Genomic DNA, 24,022 nt, shown 5'->3' on the forward strand with positions numbered 1-24,022 from the left:
CTAGTCACTTTATCCCTACCTATAAGCACATATCTATCTCAATTACCTCGTGCCCCTGCACATCGACTCGGAACTGGTACCCCATGTATATAGACAAGTTATCATTACTCATTGTTTATGTATTCCTCCTGTTATTATTTTTGTTTTTCTCTACATTGTTGGGAAGGGAGCGTAAGTAAGCATTTCAATGTTAGTCTACAGCTGTTGTTTGCCAAGCATGTGACAAATAACGTTTGATTTGATCTTGATTTGAATGTAGCCTTACTTCTGGTGTGCCAAGTCGCAAGAACACTGTCGGTGTGATCGAGGCGTTAGATGCTGTGCTACTTCAAAGGTGTGTGAACAGCCGGATTCTTATTTGCTACTACTTCCGCCAAACATGCTAAACCAATCAGGTTAGGTTACATAGGTATTGATGCGCTATGTCCCGCCCTCACCTTTGCCAAGCGGCCAATAGGCCAACTTCCCTGGGAGCTTGACTGAAAGTAAGCGGCTGAATCTTACACAGGTAACTCAGGAAAATAGCGAGACAGAAAAAAAATAATTCTGGGTTTATGGAGTTCGCGTGAAAGAAAACAGGGATTTTTTTCTCCAATTTTCTTTACCAGTTAAACCAGTATCTCTGGATAGAACACGCTCAAGTACTTGATCAGGTAGAGTCTTTGGTCGAAATCTATTTCGTGTCCTCTTGAAAATAATCTTTCCCCCTATTCGTTTACTTGACTTCAATTGCATTTCCAGACCTTTTGTTTGTTTCTCTTATCACTGGAAAAAGGTGGACCCTCGTGTTATTTTTATTTCATCTTTGCTTTTAATTGTAGTTTTTACCCTTGTGGTCCCTGATGGCTTCGCACAGTGATACTCTGGTGGTGTTCTTTGGGGCAACAGCTGGTGCAAATGGGGGTAAACTGGGTTCGGATGAGAGGGAAATAATTCTCTTGGTGTGGCAAATTGTGGATCTACATAAGAAAAAGGTACGGACTTTCTCACCCGTTGTAAAGGTTTCTTCTGGACTTTTTAGTGTTTTGTGTCTAAGTAGTGGATTCATGTTTTAATTTGACAGCAGACATATTAATCAACAAAGGTACGCGTTCTGTAATTATTTGTGGGTCACAGTTTTAAAAGAAAAGTGCGCATGGGCCTCAACTAATCCAACCGATATGCTCATGGGTGTGTAGTCTAGACCTGTCAGATTTAACTTCAGTGAAATGCTTTAAATAGAGGATGAAAGAAAGCATACCTTTTAGTTATATGTCAACGCCTTGACATTGGCAACTGTGCGTTGACAATTAACTGCTTTGTTTGACAATTGACTGCTTGTTTGATGGTCTGAGTTCATAAAATTGGCCTGTCATGTTTAGTGCTGACTTGGGAAATTAGTTGCGTTTTCACCAAGCTGTACTCTGCAGTTTATAACTAGGATGGGTGGCACATGCCGTGGTGAAACACCGATTCCGTTCACAGGTTGGGAAACTTCAGAGACGTCTTGTGAAGCCCGACTCTTTGGAGTTGACAGACCAGAGTAAAGAGGAGACTGGGCTGTCTGTGGACGAACTCTACAAGGCTGAACCTCTGGACAAAGTTCTGCAACAGGTGAGACTGATTAGGCTACTGGTGAAGATTCCTGTTCAGGCCCTAAAACATTTTAGGACTCAAATCTGGAGTCTTGTCCTTTGCTTTCCTGCATTCTCAGACTTAAATATTTTAAAACTGACTCCAAAGAGAAGCTTAAGATGCTGAACAAAGCATTTAACCTCTATGATAATGGCTTAACTTTAACTGGCAAAAACATCCATTCATGGTAAGACTGACAGCATTCAAATGGTCTTTGTCGCCATCCACCTGGAGGGACATAACAGGACATAACAAGCTTGATGATGAAGCTTTAGGTAAATGTCAAGGTGTGTCGATTTTTCTCAACAAATAGAACCCCCTGAAAGGTATCTGACTTTTATAAATTCTTCCACTTGGTTTGGCTGCTGTTAGGCCTATTAAACTCTTTGACAGGCAGTGAGTAGTTGCATCCAAAATGTACCCTATTCCCTATAGTGCACTACTTTTGACCAGAGCACTATGAGAATAGGGTGCCATTTGGGACCGGCTCAGTGTAGTTGCTGGTTTGAGTAGGCTTGCTTGGCTAAGCAGCGACTGCCGTGGGGTTGAGGGAGGGACGGGGAGGCAAGCAGGTCTAGTCTTGTCCCAGACTGATGCAAGCTGCTGACATCTGGAAGACAATGTTTAGCTGGGAATGCAAAGAAATACCCGTCCTGGGTAGAGGGGACAGAGAGAGAGAAGTGGGGGAGTGACAGAGACCCCTGGCCATAGCCCAGCACCGGTTTTCTCAGGCCAGGTAGTTGGGTAGAGAGGACGGAGAGAGAGAAAGTGGCCATAGCCCAGCACCTGTTTTCTCAGGCCAGGTAGTTGGGTAGAGAGGACGGAGAGAGAGAAAGTGGCCATAGCCCAGCACCTGTTTTCTCAGGCCAGGTAGTTGGGTAGAGAGGACGGAGAGAGAGAAAGTGGCCATAGCCCAGCACCTGTTTTCTCAGGCCAGGTAGTTGGGTAGAGAGGACAGAGAGAGAGAAAGTGGCCATAGCCCAGCACCTGTTTTCTCAGGCCAGGTAGTTGGGTAGAGAGGACGGAGAGAGAGAAAGTGGCCATAGCCCAGCACCTGTTTTCTCAGGCCAGGTAGTTGGGTAGAGAGGACGGAGAGAGAGAAAGTGGCCATAGCCCAGCACCTGTTTTCTCAGGCCAGGTAGTTGTGAGATAAGGCAATCTGTTCATGATGATCAGGATGTAAGTGTTTTCAGGTTCCACCTCCCCTGACAAAAGAAGGGCTTATGTTGCCAAACGTGTTTCACAAGCGCTCTGTCTGCCTGCAGTGTTGAGAGTATTTGTATGCACTCTGTAGGTAGGTAGTTACACCAAATCCCATCCCCGCCCCCAGCAGTATTTCAATAATTAAAAATCCTATATTACCAGGCTCTACGTGTGATTTAGGCTTATGATTAGAGACGCTGTCTGACTCACTGCTGTGGTCCTCTCCCATGCAACAAGCAGCTTTGTTGAAGTGACCAGTCCTTCCTCAACAACAACGTTTTGCAATAAGGCCCCTGAGGTTGACAGTGCTCTTGCTGTTGTGACACTATATAGATTTAGAGTAGATCCGTACTGCAGGATGCTCTCTCACTGCTGATTTCTGATTGCTGAAATCATCTGTAGTTTGAGTTTCTATACCAGCAAGCCGTCCCAATTCATTTGTTTTGTGAGTCTGCGGACCCTTTAAAGATTAACTAGAACAATCCATTTTTTACTGGCTTACCTCTGTCTGCTAGGTCACTTTCTCTTGCCATTGGTCAGGTTTAGTTTATTTGTCTCTATTGATTTAAGCCAGGCAGTCAGTGGAGGAATGGAGATAAAGCTACATTCAGCTAATGTGAGTCATAGGAGAGACTGCCTTTGGGGTTGTAGGTAGGAATAGCTAACTAACCTAGCAGAGACCATATCTCAGTGGACCTGTCAATGTCATAAGGCCAGAGTAGCCAAGCCAAGGACGCAGATTTGTTTTCTTTGGTGAAAGATTTATTCAGTCTGAGAAAAATGGCGATAGAGATTAGAACTGGGCTGTACCCTTTCCATGGGGGGGGGGGGGGGGGAGTAGAGACTTACTGTTCCTTGTGTGCTTGTAGCCTGCCTTCCATTCATATCAACAAGTTTCTTTCCCTAAGATTGAGTTTATAAAAATAAAAAGTCAGAATCCTGTTGTAGTTTCTCTAACTGTTCTCAGATCAATGGGTTTGTCTGGAAGACATTTGGGGTTTGGACTCATTGCACCCCAGTCAGTCTTAGGCCCTCGCTTATTAGGGCCAGTATTGAGTGTGAAGAGCCTCAGATCAGTGCAGTGATAGTACACAGGCTCTGACTTGCTCTGTGCCAGGGACCCCGGAGCAAAGCGTGTTCTGCTCTCTGTGCTGCTAAGTCTCTCTCATAGGTGGGGCAGCGTCACCCTGTTCCAGGTTGTGAAGGCACTGGGGCAGGTGCACAGCAGAAGCAGATAATGAAAGATAAAGTGCCAGCAGCAATAAAACACTCCCTCGGTCTTCTCCATTCCTGCTCTCCAACAGTATTGTGCCTTGTAGAGAACAAGCCAGAGGATCCTGTACAGAGCCAGGATTGTCAACATCTAATCTCCACAGTCCAGTCATAAAGTGACTAAAGTTTGGGACAGTGGTGTGACTGTAACACTGGTACTCTCTACTCCCTTATCGTGAGCCTCATCACCACCCCTGCTCTACTCCTCTCCATGGGTCCAGCCTCAACACCATGCAAACACACCAGCTATAGCTTATACCACAGAGCAAACACAGATGGGGCCAGGTTTAAGGGTAAACTCCTACCTCATACTCACCCATGGCACAGTGCAGCAGAGAACCACCCACCCTCCCAATGGGGAAAATGAAACCAATGGTAATCAATAAATGGTTTGGCTGGCCAGGTTAGTTATATTACAGTGACCGTCTATGCACGTTCTCATTTGTTGCATGTTGACATTTCCTATTCTGACAGCCTTGCTGCTAGTGTTGGCATATTTATCAATACCTGTTTCCTTTGTTAGGCCTGTCCTGTTGGACATGTTTGCTCTAATAGTATGCTGGTTTGGCAGAGAGGATAGAGTAAAGGGTGGGTCGCTTAGTTCCTTGAAACCATTTGTTTCTATTCCTAATCCTGCTGGTTGTACAAGGTGAGGCTGCATAGATGTGAAAACAGCCGTGAGCTAACAAACACCACACCTCACCCACCATGCATTAGTCTGAACACAACTACCTTCACATCCTGGTCTGTTCCTGCTTGTACATGTGTGTGGAGAGGGTTCTTGGTAACTAAACGCATGTGATAGATATTTGCATGTCAGTGTCTGAGGTGACAGAAGAATGTTTAATATCCGATGGCTTCTGAGAATGATGCTCTACCCACCGAAACAGAGGAATAATTTTCAATTCCACAACCTGTTTGGTCTGTTTTGTTCCTCTCTTTGTCACATACTCAACTGTGTCGGTCGAGACTTTCCTTGACTAATATTTGTTCTATTATCTATGGGGCTACTTAAATGAATGAAATTACTATAAATACCAGAGATGTTACCAGATACATTACAGTATCTGTTGATACTATGACATACACTTAAATGACTATAAATACCATAGATGTTACCAGATACATATGTTGATACTATGACATACACTGTGTATCATCTGTCATGGCTCCCAGATGATGACTCTTGACCTCTGGATCCTTGGCAGCCAGTCTTTTCAGAGAAAGCCTGTCAGTAGTCTTAGGGGCCTATCTGACTGGCCCACCTCAGCCAATGAGCTTCCTGTGTGTATCAGTCCTTCCCTAACCCAGATGTTATCACACTATGGGGAAATGTAGCGTACCAGGCCCTGAAGTGGCATGGGATCCCACAGCTCCACGTGGCAAGACAGACCTGTCCAACAATAACCCAGCATCCTGGTCCCGGTCACCACGAGGACTCAAACATCTCATCCCTTTTAGGGTGTGATAGGTTCAGGATAGCTGTAGACAATAGATGCAATGAAGGGTTCAACAAAACTCTCTTTTGAAGTCTCAATACAATGCATATGATCATGGTATGGGGTCTAGTGTTGTTTTGCCCTGTGTGATGGTGTTTGTGGGTAACGGCAAGTGTGTTGAAATAAGAGCCCGTCATTAACATAATTATTTCCCTCAAGTTGAACTCCCAAGTGGCGCAGTGGTCTAAGTCACTCCATCTCAGTGCAAGAGGTGTCACTACAGTCCCTGGTTCGAATCCAGGCTGTATCACATTCGGCCATGATTGGCAGTCCCATAGGGCGGCGCATAATTGGCCCAGCGTCGTCCGGGTTTGGCCGGGATAGGCCGCCATTGTAAAAAAATTATTTTGTTCTTAACTGACTTGCCTAGTTAAATAAATCTCCTCGTGTAGATTAGTGAGAGCCAGGCGGGTGGTCATGTTTAGTAGGGCGAAGACATTTTGAAACTGGGAGGTACTGCTTGAACTTGGCCAATAGGGACACAGATTTAAGCTTTCCGTTGCAAATCATTTTCCTACGGTGTGCCCTACTGAACAGCACCCATGGCTCCTCTCTCAGGCAGTTGAGTCGCCAGCTGTTGAGAGGTCATGTATATATCTCCTGGCTCTCTGTGTGAAGAATGCTCTAACACGCACCAGCAGCAACACACACTCTTACTGTCTGGAGGCTGGATGTCGTATGTGGCCATGTGAAATTAGCTTCACTGACTGACAATTAGTCACTAACGACCATTAGATCTTCTGGAGAGATAACATGATAAGTAGTAGCTAAACAAACCACGAATTGGTGAATAGTTTATTAGAAATGGAAAGAGTATTCGAGAGAGGTGTTGCCTATTTGATGTGGGTTAAATTGAGCCATTTCTTACTTTCACTATCAGTCCATCAAGGGAAATCTAGTTTTCTTTCTAACAAAGATATCTACATATATTTCAGAATGTTGTGTATCAGAATTCATAAAAACATTAGTTTTGAGAACACAACTTGTCCAAAAAGTGGTTTCTTGGCACAACTTAAATTGAGCCACAGAACAGGGTATGTTAAGCCACCTACACATTTTTGTACTGAATTAATTATTACCGCTACCTTTTAAAAACCATGCCCATCTTTATTTCCAAAACACAATTCAACACAATCAAAATAGCTTTTTTGTCTTTTAACACAGGCTTAGCACCTAACAAACACTTGAGCTCATAGACTGGAGCTCTCTGTTGAGGGTGTCAGTTATTTATTTTACTGTCGCAGCCGACATATATACTGTTGCGTCGTCAGTGTACATAGACACACATGCTTTATTAAAGGTCACTGGAATATCATTAGTGGAAACAATAATGGCCTAAGCCAGCTGCCTTGTGGTACACCACACTCAACCAAATGTGTTAGAGGCTTCCATGCCAGGTTTAGGAGCTCATATTGAAGCTTATAGAGACCCCAACTGATGTATAGAACAATCTTATAATGACCTACTGTGGTTTAGACACATGCATAATGAAACCTCTTAACACAATACATTAATTTGACTTGGTGAAAATATATATTTTTTGGACATAACTTGCTTATCACTTTTTCCATGTGGTTTCTTCCTTCAGACTCCATATAATGATGAACTCTTCCTCAAAATTTGGTCACGTGATACATTTTGTGTATGGTTTCCTAGAAACAAGGGTGGCTCAACTTACCCCACTCTCCCCTAATAGACAGGATACCAAAACTATATCCTCAAAGAAGGAAGCCAGCCTAGCTAGAAATACAATTGGCAGCACTAACTGGCAAATTGGAGAGGTCAGTTTGTTGGTTGAGGTGATGGTGAGATGTTATGTCTGACTGTTAAAAGACACCAGTAAAGTTTACACAACACTGGTAATGGGCCACATTAAATGTGATGATTATTACTAAACACAGACCTATTTGGGAGTCCCTGCTGTGGGGCTTGGTAAGTGTTTATAGGGGCTAGTGATTGGCGAACATTGTTTTATAGGAAGCGAAGCAGCAGCTGGTTTCTCTGGCTGGGGTTGGTTGTTTTCACCTTTCCTGTCTGGTTGTGACTGTTGGTCTAACTGCTAAGTGAAATCCTCCTTGTTCCAGGTGCTGATTAGCACCACAATCCCTCTTGTCTGCTTCCTTGCTATGCAAACACCTGAAAAAACCTAGTCACATCTTTCAATCTCAGGACGCCTCCCTACCTGTTATTCCCCCAGAAAACACAAACCTACCTGTTCAGGGAACTTGTTCGTACCAGTAGGCTTAAAGACTTGGCCTATTTAAAGTGTTAACGGTTAGAAACACTGCCAATTCTTATGGGAGAGAACTCCCTGAGCACTATTATTTTAAAACAAACCAAGCATAAAAACCTTTGTAGTTAGCAGTTTGCTGCAGCAGAGCATAATTAATCAGTACTGTGTTACTCTGGTTTTTCAGAGGTGACATTGGCACCCCCATGTTTGTCTGCTGGGCACAAGTGGTTTACACTGAATACTTTAGTTTTGTTGTGTGTGTGTGACTCATTGTATGTTCTCACAATAACTCTCCTCTTGTATCTTTCTTCATTCTCTCCCTACAGTTCCAGCAGTCCGTCTCAGCGGAGTTGAAGGCTCTGGGCAGAAGCTCCTACACACTGTGTGTTGATGGGCCCCTCATCATACGACAGGCCCTTCACCCTGAGGCCTCCAAGAAGGTATTGAGTGGCCCTTGGTCTTCTAACCTACCATTTAGGGGAAATGTAGCCATTTTGATAGAAAATATAATTGCCCTTATTTACTGACCTAGTTAGGGGAATTTCCACTAATAAAAAATAAAAAAATGTATGCACACTACTGTTCAAAAGTTTGGGGTCACTTAAATTTTGTTTTTGAATGAAAAGCACCTTTTTTTTGTCTAATTAAAATAACATCAAATTGATCAGAAATACAGTGTAGATATTTTTTATGTTGTAAATGACTTGTAGCTGGAAACGGCTGATTTAAAAATAAAATAATAAAATGGAATATCTTCTTAGGCGTACAGAGGCCCATTATCAGCAACCATCACTCCTGTGTTCCAATGGCACGTTGTGTTAGCTAATCCAAGTTTTATAATTTTAAAAGGCTAATTCGATCATTAGAAAACCGTTTTGCAATTACGTTAGCACAGCTGAAAACTGTTCTGATTTAAAGAAGCAATAAAACTGGCCTTTAGACTAGTAGAGTATCTGGCGCATCAGCATTTGTGGGTTCGATGACAGGCTCAAATGGCCAGAAACAAAGAACTTTCTTCTGAAACTCATCAGTTTCTTGGCAATTTCTCGCATGGAATAGCCTTCCTTTCTCAGAACAAGAATATACTGAAGATCTCTTACAACGCTGTGTACTACTCCCTTCACAGAATAGCACAAACTGGCTCTAACCAGAATAGAAAGAGTGGGAGGCCCCGGTGCACAACTGAGCAAGAGGACAAGTACGTTAGTGTCTAGTTTGAGAAACAGCCATTTCCCGCTACAATAGTCATTTACAACAATGTCTACACTGTAAAATTTTGCTTTCAAAAACAAGGACATTTCTAAGTGACCCCAAACTTTTGAACGTGTGTGTGTGTGTGTGTGTGTGTGTGTCGTGTGTGTGTGTGTGTGTGTACACACACACACACACACACACACACACACACACACACACACACACACACACACGGAAAATGTATTATGTTTATCAGTCTCTTGGACTTTGTTCAGGTGAAGTAGGCACAATGCTATAATTCAGTCCAGATAATGAGTCTTTGGTATTTGTTTGTATATCTTCTTTACATTTGACCTTTTAGCTATGTGTGTAAGTTGTAATTCCTGGGTCACAGTTAGCAGTATTTCTCCTGTGCTTGTGTTGAGCAGTAACGTCATAATCTGCACAGGAATGCTAGCTATCCACACAATCATCCCGCTTTCTCTTCCCCTCTTTGTTCACCTCTTTATGCCACCTATTCCTGGCTCCCTCCTTCATTGCATCACTCCTATTATCCCTTCTTTTCATGAGGTCTGTCTACAGAGTACGCTACTATTCAGTGAATGTTGAATGGACTAATGACTGACCTACCTGTTGTGTGTCTGTTTCAGAACCTGGTCCTGCCAGAGTGTTTCTACACCTTTGTGGATGTAAGGAAAGAGTTTCACAAATGTTGTCCCAATGCTGGACAGGTCCAGGACCTAACACTGCCCTATATCCTAGAATGTAAGTCTGAGTCAGATCAAATTGTAATTTCAGTCAACACTTTTGATGTTCCTAGTACTTCTATAAATGACTGATAAAACATCCTTACATGTGTGTAGATGTGTGCATCCCAGAACTTCCCCTGTCAGAGCAGGTGATGGGGCTGAAGGAGGTGAGATGTATGGTCCAGCTCTGCCTGCACATCCTGGCTGAGCCATACAGTAAGTCTATACATCTCTCTCCTCTTTTGCTGTCGCATTTCCCCCCGCTCTCTGTCTGTGCCAGTCCCACCTGGCCACCCCACAGCCCAGTCAATCGCTCTACGCTAGGTGGCTAACAGGAATGCTGCTGAAGTTGCAGGCTGGCAGGCCAGACCTGTTGAGCATGAAACAACCTGGCAGCGTGGAGCAACACTTAAAAACAACATTTGTTATATTGTTCAGTCTCAATATAAGTGAAGTTGATTGGCTTCTGTTGGCGGGTCCAATGTCAAGCCTAATATGAAGTTATTTTTGATCAGTATGGTCCTTTTGAATGTAAATGTGGATAGAAGTTTGATCCATATTGTAAATTAGTGTTTGAATCTCTTGCAGACCACAAATTCTCATGCTTTGAAGCTGTGAAGTACAAGCTTGAATCGGGAGCATGGTATGTATATTCTCAGTGCATCGACTCCATGTTACCTCACTCAACCATGAGGTTGTGTGGCCACGTCTCTATACTAAACCTGTTGTTTAGTGTTTTACTGTAGTTGAAGCCTAACCAACCGTCCCTCCCATGTTCAGAGCCAGGCTCGCAGCATTGATTACAGCAACAAGGGAAACCACAAGCGTGTCATTAAACCACTCCAACTTTGCCATTAAGTACTTAACTGGCTATCCAATAGCACCACACAAATCCCACTACGGTGTCCAATAGCCATTGCCCTGACAACCCCTAGCATGTGTGTTTCCGTGTTAGAGTAGTGTGAAGTAGACTGTTAAACTGCATCAGTCCCAGTTTTTACCATGTCTCTCTCTGACGAAGACAACTTACTGAAACACTTTGGTTTTTAACAATATAGAAGTACTATTCAAGTCCATTTACATTGTCTTCAAGAGTTTCTGAACACTACTTTCTGTCTCATGCAGCATTGAGTTTAGTGTGTAACCGTTAAACACCATTCTCCATGTTGACTGTGCCCCCCTGGTTTGTCCCCTGCAGCAGTAAGACTGAACCAGTGGACAGTGAGACAGTGATCAGAGCCAGGGGGTTGCCATGGCAATCCTCTGATCAGGACATCGCCCGCTTCTTCAAGGGCCTCAACATCGCCAAGTATGTTACCAAAACATGACTGTGTGTGTGTCATGTGATTTAAGCCACGGTTCCACTGAGAATTGGCGACTAATACCCACAGGAAGTTGTACCTGCAGCTTCGTCTCCATAGAGGGTCAAATTGTTCTGACCTTTCCTCCAACCTCTCCCTGTGTATTTCTAGGGGTGGTGTGGCCCTCTGTCTGAATGCCCAGGGCAGGAGGAACGGCGAAGCCCTGGTTCGGTTCATCAACCAGGAGCACAGAGACCTGGCCCTGGAGAGACACAAACACCACATGGGTAGCAGATACATTGAGGTCAGCATCCGTGTAACACAGCAGCCCCTACATCTAACACAGCCATACTAATGCTGTTGCATCACTTCAATACCGTTACAGCATCAGCTATGCAGCCAATACTGTTTAAGAGGAAAAAACAGTAATGTTTTCCAACTGTAGCACAATGCATGTTGCATTGGTCAGATGAAAGGTCGTTTAGAGTTGCTAAAAGTCTCCTCTCATCCTCACAGGTATACAAAGCCACAGGAGAGGAATTCCTCAAGATTGCTGGAGGTCAGATTTCAGACTTTTTTTTTCTCTTCCCTTGACTAGAGGGACTCTCCCTGTTCCTCTGCCCTGTACTGCTCCGGTTCTCTGGCTTATCCTGGGGGAATGAAAGGTGCTTTGTGAGCCTCACCCTCACCCCTCAGAGGCTAGTTGGAGGAAGGTAACTTTACCCCTGGCCGACAGTGTCTCACCTCATCCTCCCGGCGGCCAGTGAAAGGCCCAGCTCAGCGCCATACAAAGGTGGTGTGAAGAGACAAAGAGCAGAGCTGATACAGGAGAGCGTGCAGGGGGGGAGACTAGTGTCTGTCTGGACTCTAGCCAGACGATTGGAGATCAATAATATAATATCTGTCAAGACATTGGACTTTCAGAAGATACTGTGTGCCCTAGACTGACAAACTGCTCTTGTTTTAATGTCTACTCTTGTATTTTAAAGTGATGTAATGCGTTTTATCATTTTATTTATTAGTGACAATAAGCAACAATCATTTGCATATTAAAGGGACCAAGTAAATCGCTAAAGGTCTTATTTCTCACTTATAGTTAACTCTGTTTCCTCTCCCTCTGTGTGACTGTAGGCACGTCCAACGAAGTGTCCCAGTTCCTGTCCAAGGAGAACCAGGTGATCATCAGGATGAGGGGTCTTCCCTTCACCGCCTCTCCCCAGGACGTGTTGACCTTCCTGGGGGCCGACAGCCCCGCGACGGACGCCAGCGACGGCCTACTCTTCGTAAAGTACCCTGACGGGCGGCCCACAGGCGACGCCTTCGTCCTGTTCTCCTGTGAGGAGTACGCTCTGAACGCCCTGAAGAAACACAAGCAGATCCTGGGCAAGAGATACATTGAGCTGTTCAGAAGCACTGCAGCGGAGGTCCAACAGGTAAAACACAGCACAGTCACTGTTTTTAGGTGTAGTAGACAGTCACTGAGGTAGAGCTGTTCAGACGCACTGCTGAGGTCCAACAGGTACAGTGTAGTAGAATGTAGAGCTGTTCATAAGGACTGCAGGTGAGGTGCAACAGGAATGGCATCTAGGAACTCAATGGGGTTTCTTTACTACTTAACCTACTATCAGATGCATCAAGCTATTCCCTTGTACTGCAGCCAAGGTGCAACAGTTACATTATAGTAGACAGTCACAGTGAGGTAGATGCATAGAGTGTTTTAAAGTACAGGTCCAACAGGTACAGTGTTCTAGGCACTGCCTGTCACTTGAGGTCATTTCTTTAGAAAGGAGGACTACTGGAGATGAACCTCTTTCTCCATATTTAACCAATTCTCTTATTTTAATTTGTTGTGCAATGGCTATTGCCTTTATAGCGTAAGACATGACTAAAGTTGAAGGACTATACGTGACCCAGCATAGAATGTGGTCCCCATGAGTCAGTTGGCTGGAGGATGGTGCTCGTGTCGTGACACCAGAGTTGTTTGTTTGACTATTAGATCAAAGCCTCTTGTAAATGACCGTCAACATGACAACACAGAGAAACACAGCAATATAATGAAGTCAGTGCCGACTTTGTCGTCTGACCTTTTGACCTCTGCCCTCTGTTAGGTCCTGAACCGTTACATGTCCACCCCTCTGATCTCCACGCTGCCCTCCTCTTCCATGGTCCCCATGCCGGTCTTGGCCACGCCCCCCTACCTGGCGACTGGCAGCACACGGGACTGTGTCCGTCTGCGAGGTCTACCCTACACCGCTGCTATAGAGGATATACTGGAGTTCATGGGAGAATACACTATTGATATTAAACCACATGGAGTTCATATGGTGCTCAACCAACAGGTACTGGTACACACACGCCATGGTACTTTCAGCCGTCTTCTATTAAATACTTAGTGTAGATGAAGTGATGGGTACAAGCCAAGGATTCGGAAGCAGCTCTACACTATTGAGATGCGACCAAAGTTCCCACCCTAACCCTTCCATCAGAGCATCATTCTGATCTCTAACCTCCTTCTCCTCTCCAGGGTCGTCCCTCAGGTGACGCCTTCATTCAGATGAGGTCAGCTGACAGGGCGTTCATGGTGGCCCAGAAGTGCCACAAGAAGATGATGAAGGACCGCTATGTGGAGGTGTTCCAGTGTTCTACTGAGGAGATGAGCTTCGTCCTGATGGGAGGAACACTCAACCGCAGCGGCCTGTCCCCTCCACCCTGCAAACTACCCTGTAAGTCCATAATAGACCTAGCTCAATCGCTGCGTGTCCCATTGATGTTTCAGAACATATCACATAAACAGGAGAATATGTAGTAAGGACAACAGGACAGTGGAAGTAGCTTTCAGAAATGCTTGTTTATTATTAAAACAGACATGTTTCAGTCAGGGTTATGCATTTTTTAATGGTTCAGGGAACATATTACACAGGCAGGGTTAGCTGTAGTAATAATGCCCTCCATATTAGTTGTATAATGTAGGTGGATGTAACACACCCATTAACTCTGAAGGGTTTGTTTGCATACACATGGTTAAAGTGGGTGTGTCTATCTATCCCAGTGTACTTTGTTCTATTAGTGCCCTGTTGCTATAGAGATTAGATTCCTGCTTATCATATCACTAGAAGGCAGTGCACACTCTTGGTGTGGCTATTGGCTGTTGTGAATTCTGATGGCCACACTTTGAGAGCAGTTGCTCAAATGGCTGTTGCTGTTTGCTTTTGACTTTTTTCCCCCCCATTTATTCAACCTCATGTTTGACAACTGTAATCTCACTGGCTTGACCTGGAGTTATGGCAGCCACTCACTTGGGTTGCCAGGTTGGTAGCAGAGTGTATCTGGGAACGGTCATCCCCACAAGGTGACTCGGCGCCTTCAGCCCAACAAGGTCACTTGAGTTGCCAGATTGGTTTGGGGAGTGTACCTGCAAACCCACCCTCAGCCCACAAGGTCATCTGACTGTGTCAATGTGGGAACAGACCCATACAGCCTGTGTGTGTGTAAATACACTACCTCCCTCCGTCCCTCACTGTGTTTATGTTGTAGGGTTAGGGTAACACCAAGGACAGACTGGAGCAACTTTGAGTAGAATACTACATTGAGGCTTTTATGTGACTAACATATACAGTCGTATCAATCATATGAAAAACTAGAGTATTTCCTAGCCACCATGCTTCTGCATAGCTTGCTCTTTGGGGTTTTAGGCTGGCTTTCTGTATAAGCACTTAGTGACAGCTACTTATGTAAAAAGGCCTTTATACATACATTTGATTGATGTTGTATGCTGCTGGGAGCTGTGTGATGGTTCAGCGTGATGTTTGATGTGCAGGCTTAGGCATGATGGTGTAATAATATTGAGGTTATGATAAGGATCCAATGTTCTCGTGTAGTTGTATGTTACTGTATCTGAGATTCTGAACTTCGCTCTCTGTCCTCTCCCCAGGTCTGGCTCCTCCAGCCTATGCTGCGTTCCCTTCTCCTGCCATGCTCTCTGAGGCTGCTCTGTACCAGCCCCCCCTACTGGCCACCCCCAGAACACCCCAGCCCCCACTCAGCCCCCACCCCACCCTGGCCTACTACCCCCCACAGCACCACCCTGCACAGCTCTACATGAACATGAACATGAACTACACTGCATACTACCCCAGGTTAGTGTGAACTACACTGCATACTACCCCAGGTTGGTGTGAACTACACTGCATACTACCCCAGGTTGGTGTGAACTACACTGCATACTACCCCAGGTTAGTGTAAACTACACTGCATACTACACTGCATACTACCCCAGGTTGGTGTGAACTACACTGCATACTACCCCAGGTTAGTGTAAACTACACTGCATACTACACTGCATACTACCAGGTTAGTGTGAACTACACTGCATACAACCCCAGGTTGGTGTGAACTACACTGCATACAACCCCAGGTTAGTGTGAACTACACTGCATACTACCCCAGGTTAGTGTGAACTACACTGCATACTACCCCAGGTTGGTGTGAACTACACTGCATACTACCCCAGGTTAGTGTGAACTACACTGCATACTACCCCAGGTTAGTGTGAACTACACTGCATACTACCCCAGGTTGGTGTGAACTACACTGCATACTACCCCAGGTTGGTGTGAACTACACTGCATACTACCCCAGGTTAGTGTGAACTACACTGCATACTACCCCAGGTTAGTGTGAACTACACTGCATACTACCCCAGGTTAGTGTGAACTACACTGCATACTACCCCAGGTTAGTGTGAACTACACTGCATACTACCCCAGGTTGGTGTACAAACCACACAACCATCTCCCTCTAGGGTTTTGTCAATATGAACTGTACATCCTCTTTTATCATGTGTGTTTCATGTATGTATGCAGTTCACAGTGCCATGTTGGGTATTGATTTTAACACTGGAACATCTTCTGAATAATGTACACTTCCAAAGAAAGAAAAATGAATGTGTTTCTCTCTCGCTCTAGCCCCCCAGTCTCTCCCTCCACGATGAGCTACTTTGCGTCTCCTCCAGGGTCAGTAGCGTTAGCAGCCCAGCAGCCCCATGCCCAAGGCCACGTTGCCTCTCCCATGATGCCACAGCACGGCGCTCTAGTTAGGATGCAGGGTCTGCCCTACAACGCCGGGGTCAAAGACATCCTCAGCTTCTTCCAGGGATACCAGGTCAGAACCTCCAATATGACCCCCACTACTAACCTCTCCTTTTCCCTCCATAGTCCCCTAAAACAGTCCCTCCCTCCCTCTACCCCAGTCTCCTTAGTTCCAGTCTCCCCAGTCCCGCTCCTCAAACTCCATTGCCGTTTAATGTGTCTTGGTTGATTTCTTTGCCACTCTTTTTTTTGTGTATTGTCCCTTTCATATACAAAGATCCCAGAATTTTACCATGCCAGCTTTTTTATAGGGGGTAAAACATGGCAAATTAAAAGCCACCTAAGACCTAGTCATGATTCCTGCATGTTCAGACGCTGTAACCAAAATACAGGTTTTGGGTCTCTGATTGGTTCACTGCTTTTTTTCAGGTAAATTCATGAACACTTCCATTTGTTTTAACACCTCCCTAATTTGAAATGCAAACAGCCCCCATGGTTTAACAACATCCCTCCCAATTTGCCAGTTACCCACTGACATGTATAAAAGGAGTATACCTGCAAATGAGTTGGAAATAAGGGGCTCATATAAACATTGCCTTGTATTTTTACAGGTAACATACCACATCTTCTGTCTGATGTGGGTATATGTTTGTGCCTGTGTGACCGACGGTAGCAAAGCAGGATGTTCTGCTAGTTTTACAGGGTTTAGGAGCTGTCGGTTAGAGTCCTGCATCTGGTCAGCTCCCAGCGGTTGACCTGCAAAATAAGTCAGCTAGCGGGTGCAATGAAAAAGTTATTTCAACCCACGAGTCGGCTCGCGGTTCAGAACAATTATATTGCGGGTCGGAAGCATTTTAAATCAAGATAATATATTTTTTTACAAACCCTGGAGCTTATTGTGTTGTGAATTCCATTCTGTGAGCGGTGAGGCAGACATGTAGGCGACCAGCCATGCACGCAGTGGATCAGGGAGCTGTCCATTGTGTGGTGCTGAAACGTATGTTTTATCCCCCCACGTGAATACGTTGCCAAGTGTACTTTCCCTGGCCAGCCTAGCTCACGTGAAAATGGCTAACGTAGGCCTAACCGGAGAAATAAAAAGAACTGTTATGAAGTACACCATAGTGGAAACAGGTGCTGCACGAGTCATTGTTGACAAGGATAACAACCCGGTAGATGGAGTGGCTACACAGCCAGCAAAACTTTAAAGCAGGTATTTGTTTAAGGTGGGCCAATTCAGTTAATTATAACGTTAATTCAGGCTTTCGTTAAGTTGGACCATACGCAGGCCATATCAAGTTTAAACCGGTGCGCTGGTTAAAGTTTGAGTAGGCTATAGCCTATAAATGTATTATTGCAGCCTATATTTGATTCTTGGAATTGTTTGTTTAACTATTTGATTATCTAAACAATATTGAATGTAAAGGTTTTGTCAGCTATAGGCAATTCTATGCAGGTGGATCAGGTTGAGGAGAAAAATCTATGTCAGATGGGCCTCTGAATTGGTTTGGGGCGGGTGTGGCTCCAGAACTGACCCGTGTAGGACTCTCCTGTCTGTACAGTGTATGACTTGTGTTACATAAAATGCTGTTGGTCGCGTACACAATTTGCAGATGTTATCACGGGTGCAGTGAAATGCTTATGTTTCTAGCTCCAACAGTGCAGTAATACAAAACAATACACACAAATTAAGAAATACCTGGACAAACTGTCCAAATCCTTCTTATTCATTAATAGCATATTTGTATAATTCCCCCACCTCATGACAAAACCAGCTTTATGTTTAACTACAAGCCTGTAGGCAAACCCATCATTCGGAATTGAACAGTCAGTGTGCTCATATATTAGCTACCAGAATGCTTTACTGCAACACAAACCATGGTTCATCACTGCAGCATATTCAATAAGGGACTTGTGCTCTCCCCTTCTCTTGCTTCTCCCTCATTGGCTGAGTCGGTGGAGTGAGTCTACAGAGGAGGTATGAACTCTCACAGTACTGTGACTGACTGGGCTGGTTGGGCAGGTGTATTAGGTGTTCTAGCCTGAGGATACAGGGATGGGACTGAGGTGTTTTGGTTAAAGGTTTGGGTCTCTTTGTGCTCTTGAAGGTTTGTTTAGAAAAGTTTCTGCTGGTTTTTAATGTCATATGTGTGTGTTTTCCTTGGGGGTAACTCTACGCTCCCAGCATGTGAGAACACCTGACCAGTTACTGTAGGGCGTTACAGTCCTACACACCGTGTGTGTGTATATGCTAAAGAGAGAGTGTTGCTGAGTTCAGTCCTGACTCTTGGCTAAACACTGTAATCTTATCCTGACTGGTTATCCCCTGGTTTCTGGATCAGTTAGAAATGTGTTGTGCTGTCTCTGACTGAGCACTCAGTTTGGGTGAGAAACTGTTCAGAGTGGTGGATTGGTGTCTTACATTACACTTGTAGTGTATGCATGTATAGTTGAAGTCACAAGTTTACATACACTTAGGTTGGAGTCATTAAAACTTGTTTTTCAACCACTCCACAAATTCCTTGTTAACAAACTATAGTTTTGGCAAGACGGTTAGGACATCTACTTTGTGCATGACACAAGTAATTTTTCCAACAATTGTTTACAGATTATTTCACTTATAATTCACTGTATCACAATTCCTGTGGGTCAGAAGTTTACATACACTAAGTTGACTGTGCCTTTAAACAGATGTCATGGATTTAGAAGTTTCTGATAGGCTAATTGACATTATTTGAGTCAATTGGAGGTGTACCTGTGGATGTATTTCAAGGTACCTTCAAACTCAATGCCTCTTTGCTTGACATCATGGGAAAATCAAAAGAAATCAGCCAAGACCTCAGGGAAAAAGAATTGTCGACCTCGACAAGTCTAGTTCATCCTTGGGAGCAATTTCCCAACACCTGGAACGTACCACGTTCATCTGTACAAACGGTAGTACGCAAGTATAAACACCATGGGACCACGCAGCCGTCATACCGCTCAGGAAGGAGACGCGTTCTGTCTCCTAGTGATGAACATAATTTGATGCGAAAATTGCAGAACATACACATGCACATGGGGACAAAGATCGTACTTTTTGGAGAAATGTCTTCTGGTCTGATGAAACAAAAATAGAACTGTTTGGCCATAATGACCATCATTATGTTTGGAGGAAAAAGGGGGAGGCTTGCAAGCCGAAGAACACCATCCCAACTGTGAAGCACGGGGGTGGTAGCATCATGTTGTGGGGGTGCTTTGCTGCAGGAGGGACTGGTGCACTTCACAAAATCGATGGCATCATGAGGGAGGAAAATTATGTGGATATATTGAAGCAACATCACAAGACATCAGTCAGGAAGTTGAAGCTTGGTTGCAAATGGGTCTTCCAAATGGACAATGACCCCAAGCATACTTCCAAAGTTGTGGCAAAATGGCTTAAGGACAACAAAGTCAAGGTATTGGAGTGGCCATCACAAAGCCCTGACCTTAAGAACATTTGTGGGCAGAACTGAAAAAGCGTGTGTGAGAAAGGAGGCCTACAAACCTGCCTCAGTTACACCAGCTCTGTCAGGAGGAATGGGCCAAAATTCACCCAACTTATTGTGGGAAGCTTGTGGAAGGCTACCCAAAACGTTTGACCCAAGTTAAACAATTTTAAAAGCAATGCTACCAAATAATAATTATGTAAACTTCTGACCCATTTGGAATGTGATGAAAAAAATAAAAGCTGAAATAAATCATTCTCTCTCTTATTCTGACATTTCACATTCTTAAAATAAGGTGGTGATCCTAACTGACCTAAAACAGGGATTTTTTACTAGGATTAAATGTCAGTAATTGTGAAACTGAGTTTAAATGGATTTGGCTAAGGTGTATGTAAACTTCCGACTTCAACTGTATGTATGTTCCAATGACAGTTTTTAGGTGGGTTGTTGGGGACTTATGGTGTGTGTGTGTGTGTGGTGTGTATACATTTTAAGTGTGATTGTATTTATGTGGTGTCTGTGCGTATATAATGCTCTACTGAGTCCCCCTGTCTGACTGTGAACCTCATTACACTGTAGTACTCTCCTGAAGACTACAGCAGCATGGTTCAGATGAGTCAGGGACAGACCAGGAGTCTGATCCAGCCCAAAGAGTGGCTCTGTCTGTAGGGAGACTAAGGTAAGTTACCACCCTCAACCAGCCTACCCTGTACCTCACATGGCTCCCGTCTGCCTGTCTGCCTGCCTGCCAGTCCACCTGCCTAATGTCAAATCAACAGTGTGCTCCAAAGTGACTCTTTCTGTTTCTCTCCTCCTCGCTCTCTCCCTTCCTCTCCTCTATCTATCCATCTAGCCCTTGACCTGAGTGTGTTAACCTAGTGGTGTTCTTTCTGAGTTGATTAACACATTGCTAACCTGCTCCCAAAGACTGATCAGAGGATTGCTTTTGGACTGTAGCTCTTCTAAAGGGAAGCATGCAGTACAAGGAATTGCATTGACCTGTGGTTTCTCGTGTGACTCATCCAACTCTACTGGGTTGATCAGTTCAGGATCTCCTCTCTCCTTTGCCAGATTGTGGCCCCCTGGTGTTGGGATGGTGCTAATGACTGAGTGGTGTGGCTTCTATCCCCTCTCTCTCTCTCTCCACAACTCTTCATCTCTCCTCCATCTCCTGTGGTTTGTTGCCTCCAGCTCCAGCCGGACGCCGTCCTCCTGTTGTACAACTTCAGCGGCCAGCGTAGCGGCGAGGCCCTGATCACCTTCCCCAGCGAGGAGTCAGCCAGGCGGGCCGTGGCCGAGCGCGCCAACCACCCCCTGTCTGGTCTCCCCGTCCGTCTGCTGGTGTGCTGCGACTGACCTCGACCAGCTGACAGCGACCATGGAGGGAGGAGTCGAGGACCGCAACTGCTGATTCCTTTTCTCCCTCGTCACTTCCTCTCCCTCCACTACTGATACACACACACACACACACACACAATCTGCCGACTCTCCTCCTCGTCACTTCCTCTCCCTCCACTACTGATACACACACACACACACACACACACACCTCCCCACAAACAATCTGCCGACTCTCCTCCTCGTCACTTCCTCTCCCTCCACTACTGATACACACACACACACACACCTCCCCACAAACAATCTGCCGACTCTCCTCCTCGTCACTTCCTCTCCCTCCACTACTGATACACACACCTCCCCACAAACAATCTGCCGACTCTCCTCCCTCTTAGCCTCTTTCTCAAGCTCCCTCTCAACATTCATACACAGACTGACAGACACCTCTCCCCACAGCACTAGGTTGTACACATATATTTTATATATGATGCACATCCTCCTTCCTGTGTGTCTGGCACGAAGTGCCTTGTGTGAATACTTCCATAACATCCACCGACGATGCCAATGAAATGTACCACTCACCTAAAGCATGAAACCACTTCTCCCCTTGTTTTAGCTAAATGACAACTACAGCCCCACTATATAAGATGTTCATACCTTCAAACAAAATCCCTATTCCCCTGTGTCTGGTTTGTCAGTCTGAAAACACTACTGTATGTAGCCTACCGTGTGCATGTCTGCAAAAACGATGTATGCATGTTAGTTGTAAATGATGTGCCTTCCAATGCTGGGCTGTACAGTGTAATAATAGATAAGAGCCATATAGACTGACTGTAACTGAAACTACTACTGTACTGGATAGAAGGGAAATCAGACGCTCGTTCCACTACTCCCTTTTCTAAAACTAGAAAAGACAAGGCCACTATGTACAGTAGTGAGAGCCAGTAACATGCTGGATGCTGAGCTTAATGACAGCTACTTGTGTAACAGTGTTTGTTTCTGCTGTGAAAGCATTTGTATGGCATGCCATTCTATTTAGAATATGTCCAAGCACTCTTTGTTACAATCAGAGTAGGCTAAGGCTCAAGTACCTGAAGTGTCATTTAGTTCTCTAGTATACTAGCATGACAAATATTGATTCTTTGTTTAATCCAAAAACTCTTCCTAAAATGTAGATTTATTTAAATGTGAAAAGAGTTGGCTGTTGGTCTGCATGATCTTTAACAGTATCCTTTATCCTTTAAAGAGAGTAGATCTCTGTGCCATCTGTTTTCTTCCAGACTATATTTTATAGAAAACCGCGGTCTTCTGTAGCATGCTTTCTATTCTCCCTTGTTTTTGGACCGACAAACTGTGTAAAAAAAAAAAATATATATATATATAAATAAAAAAACGCAGAATTAGTTGTTCCTGTGACTGGGCTGCTGAGAACTCTAGTCTGGTTTCTCATCTTCGCTGTGCCTATATTACCCAGAGTGCAATAGCAGCCCCCTCTGTGGCTTGGCTGACCTCTGGTGGCAGATGGAAAACATTTTTTGTTTCTTTTAAGCAAGTTTGAGACTTGACTTGTATGAATTTAACTACTGTATGTGTGTATAACTGTTTGAATAAATACATGAAACTTTATTGCCCCAGTGTTTAAATTGCCTTAATTTGTTCTGAACTGTATCAATGAAATTCTATTGAAGTCAGACGTTTTTAGATGAGGCCAATATACAGTAGTCTGTGACCTGGTGGATGGTGTGCTTATACACAACTAACTTTTTTTTGCTGTGAAAAGCATTTATGAATGTATGGCATAATGCATCAATGAAACTTATTTTTACACTGGATTGAATTGGACAACTTGTGGCGCAAAAGATGTCTCGGATTGTTAATGGCACATGTTCATAAATAAGGTCTTCTAGTAATCCCTATTAGTAGGCTATTTGAAAGGCTGATCCAGTAAATTCTACATGTATATTCCAGTGTAGGTATGGATGACTCCAATGAAATGAGTCCTGCATAATAAAGTGATTTGTCTATCAGTGATCTCTTCAGGATCATGACCATCATTCCTCCCACACTACCAATTTATTTACACTGAACAAAAATATAAACATGTAAAGTGTTGGTCCAATGTTTCATTATCGGAAATAAAAGATCAGACATTTTCCATATGCACAAAAAAGCTTATTTCTCAAATTTTGTGCATATATGTTTACATCCCCGTTAGTGAGCATTTCTCCTTTGCCAAGATAATCCATCCACCTCACAGGTGTAGCATGTCAAGAAGCTGATTAAAGAGCATGATCCTTACACAGGTGCACCTTGTACTGGGGACAAAAGGCGACTCTAAAATGTCCACGACTCAATGGCATTGATGTCTCAAGTTTTGAGGGAGCGTGCAACTGACATGCTGATTGCAGGAATGTTAATTTCTCTACCATAAGCCACCAACATCATTTTAGAGAATTTGGTAGTACGTCCAATCGGCCTCACAACCACAGATCATGTGTAAACAAGCCAGCCCAGGACCTCCACCCCCGGCTTCTTCACCTACGGGATCTTCTTAGACCAGCCACCTGGACAGCTGATAAACTGGATTTGCACAACTGAAGAATTTCTGCAGAAACTGTCTCAGTGAAACTCATCTGGGTGCTTTTCGTCCTCACCAGGGTCTTGACCTGACTGCAGTTCGGCGTCATAACCAACTTTAGTGGGCAAATGCTCACCATCGATGGCCACTGGCATGCTGGAGAAGTGTGCTCTTCACAGATGAATCCGGGTTCCAACTGTACCGGTCAGATGGTATGTGGTATGCTGATGTCAACGTTGTGAACAGAGTGTCCCATGGGTGACAGTGGGATTATGGTATGGGCATAAGCTACGGACAACGAACACCATTGCACTTTATTGATGGTAATTTGAATGCACAGAGATACCGTGACGAGATCCTGAGGCTCATTGTCGTGCCATTCATCCACCCCATTACCTCACGTTTCAGCATGAGGACCAATGTCGCAAGGATCTGTACACAATTCCTGGAAGCTGAAAATGTCCCAGTTCTGGATGACATATCTGTA

At 44.4% G+C, this 24,022-nt stretch overlaps 1 protein-coding gene across 3 annotated transcripts; it reads left to right on the forward strand.

Annotated features, from left to right (window-relative positions):
* The first annotated feature begins 445 nt into the window (after nt 1-445).
* On the forward strand, nt 446-22,583 carry LOC106597484 (epithelial splicing regulatory protein 2). Of its 3 annotated transcripts, XM_082969608.1 has the most exons (17): nt 446-653; nt 822-974; nt 1,465-1,593; nt 8,148-8,261; nt 9,666-9,780; nt 9,879-9,980; nt 10,353-10,407; nt 10,963-11,073; nt 11,237-11,369; nt 11,582-11,624; nt 12,197-12,498; nt 13,174-13,404; nt 13,590-13,788; nt 14,997-15,201; nt 16,030-16,225; nt 20,199-20,298; nt 20,811-22,583. In XM_082969608.1, the coding sequence occupies exons 2-16, from the start codon at nt 843-845 to the stop codon at nt 20,286-20,288; spliced, it is 2,157 nt and encodes a 718-aa protein (XP_082825734.1). In that variant the 5' UTR covers nt 446-653; nt 822-842; the 3' UTR covers nt 20,289-20,298; nt 20,811-22,583. The 3 variants fall into 3 exon arrangements, with proteins under 3 accessions (XP_082825734.1, XP_082825735.1, XP_082825733.1); XM_082969607.1 differs by having other exon boundaries at nt 470-974; XM_082969609.1 differs by lacking the exon at nt 20,199-20,298 and having other exon boundaries at nt 469-974.
* The last annotated feature ends 1,439 nt before the right edge of the window (nt 22,584-24,022 follow it).

Source organism: Salmo salar, chromosome 26 (genome assembly GCF_965601325.2).
Source record: "Salmo salar chromosome 26, fSalSal1, whole genome shotgun sequence".
Classification (NCBI taxonomy): domain Eukaryota; kingdom Metazoa; phylum Chordata; class Actinopteri; order Salmoniformes; family Salmonidae; genus Salmo; species Salmo salar.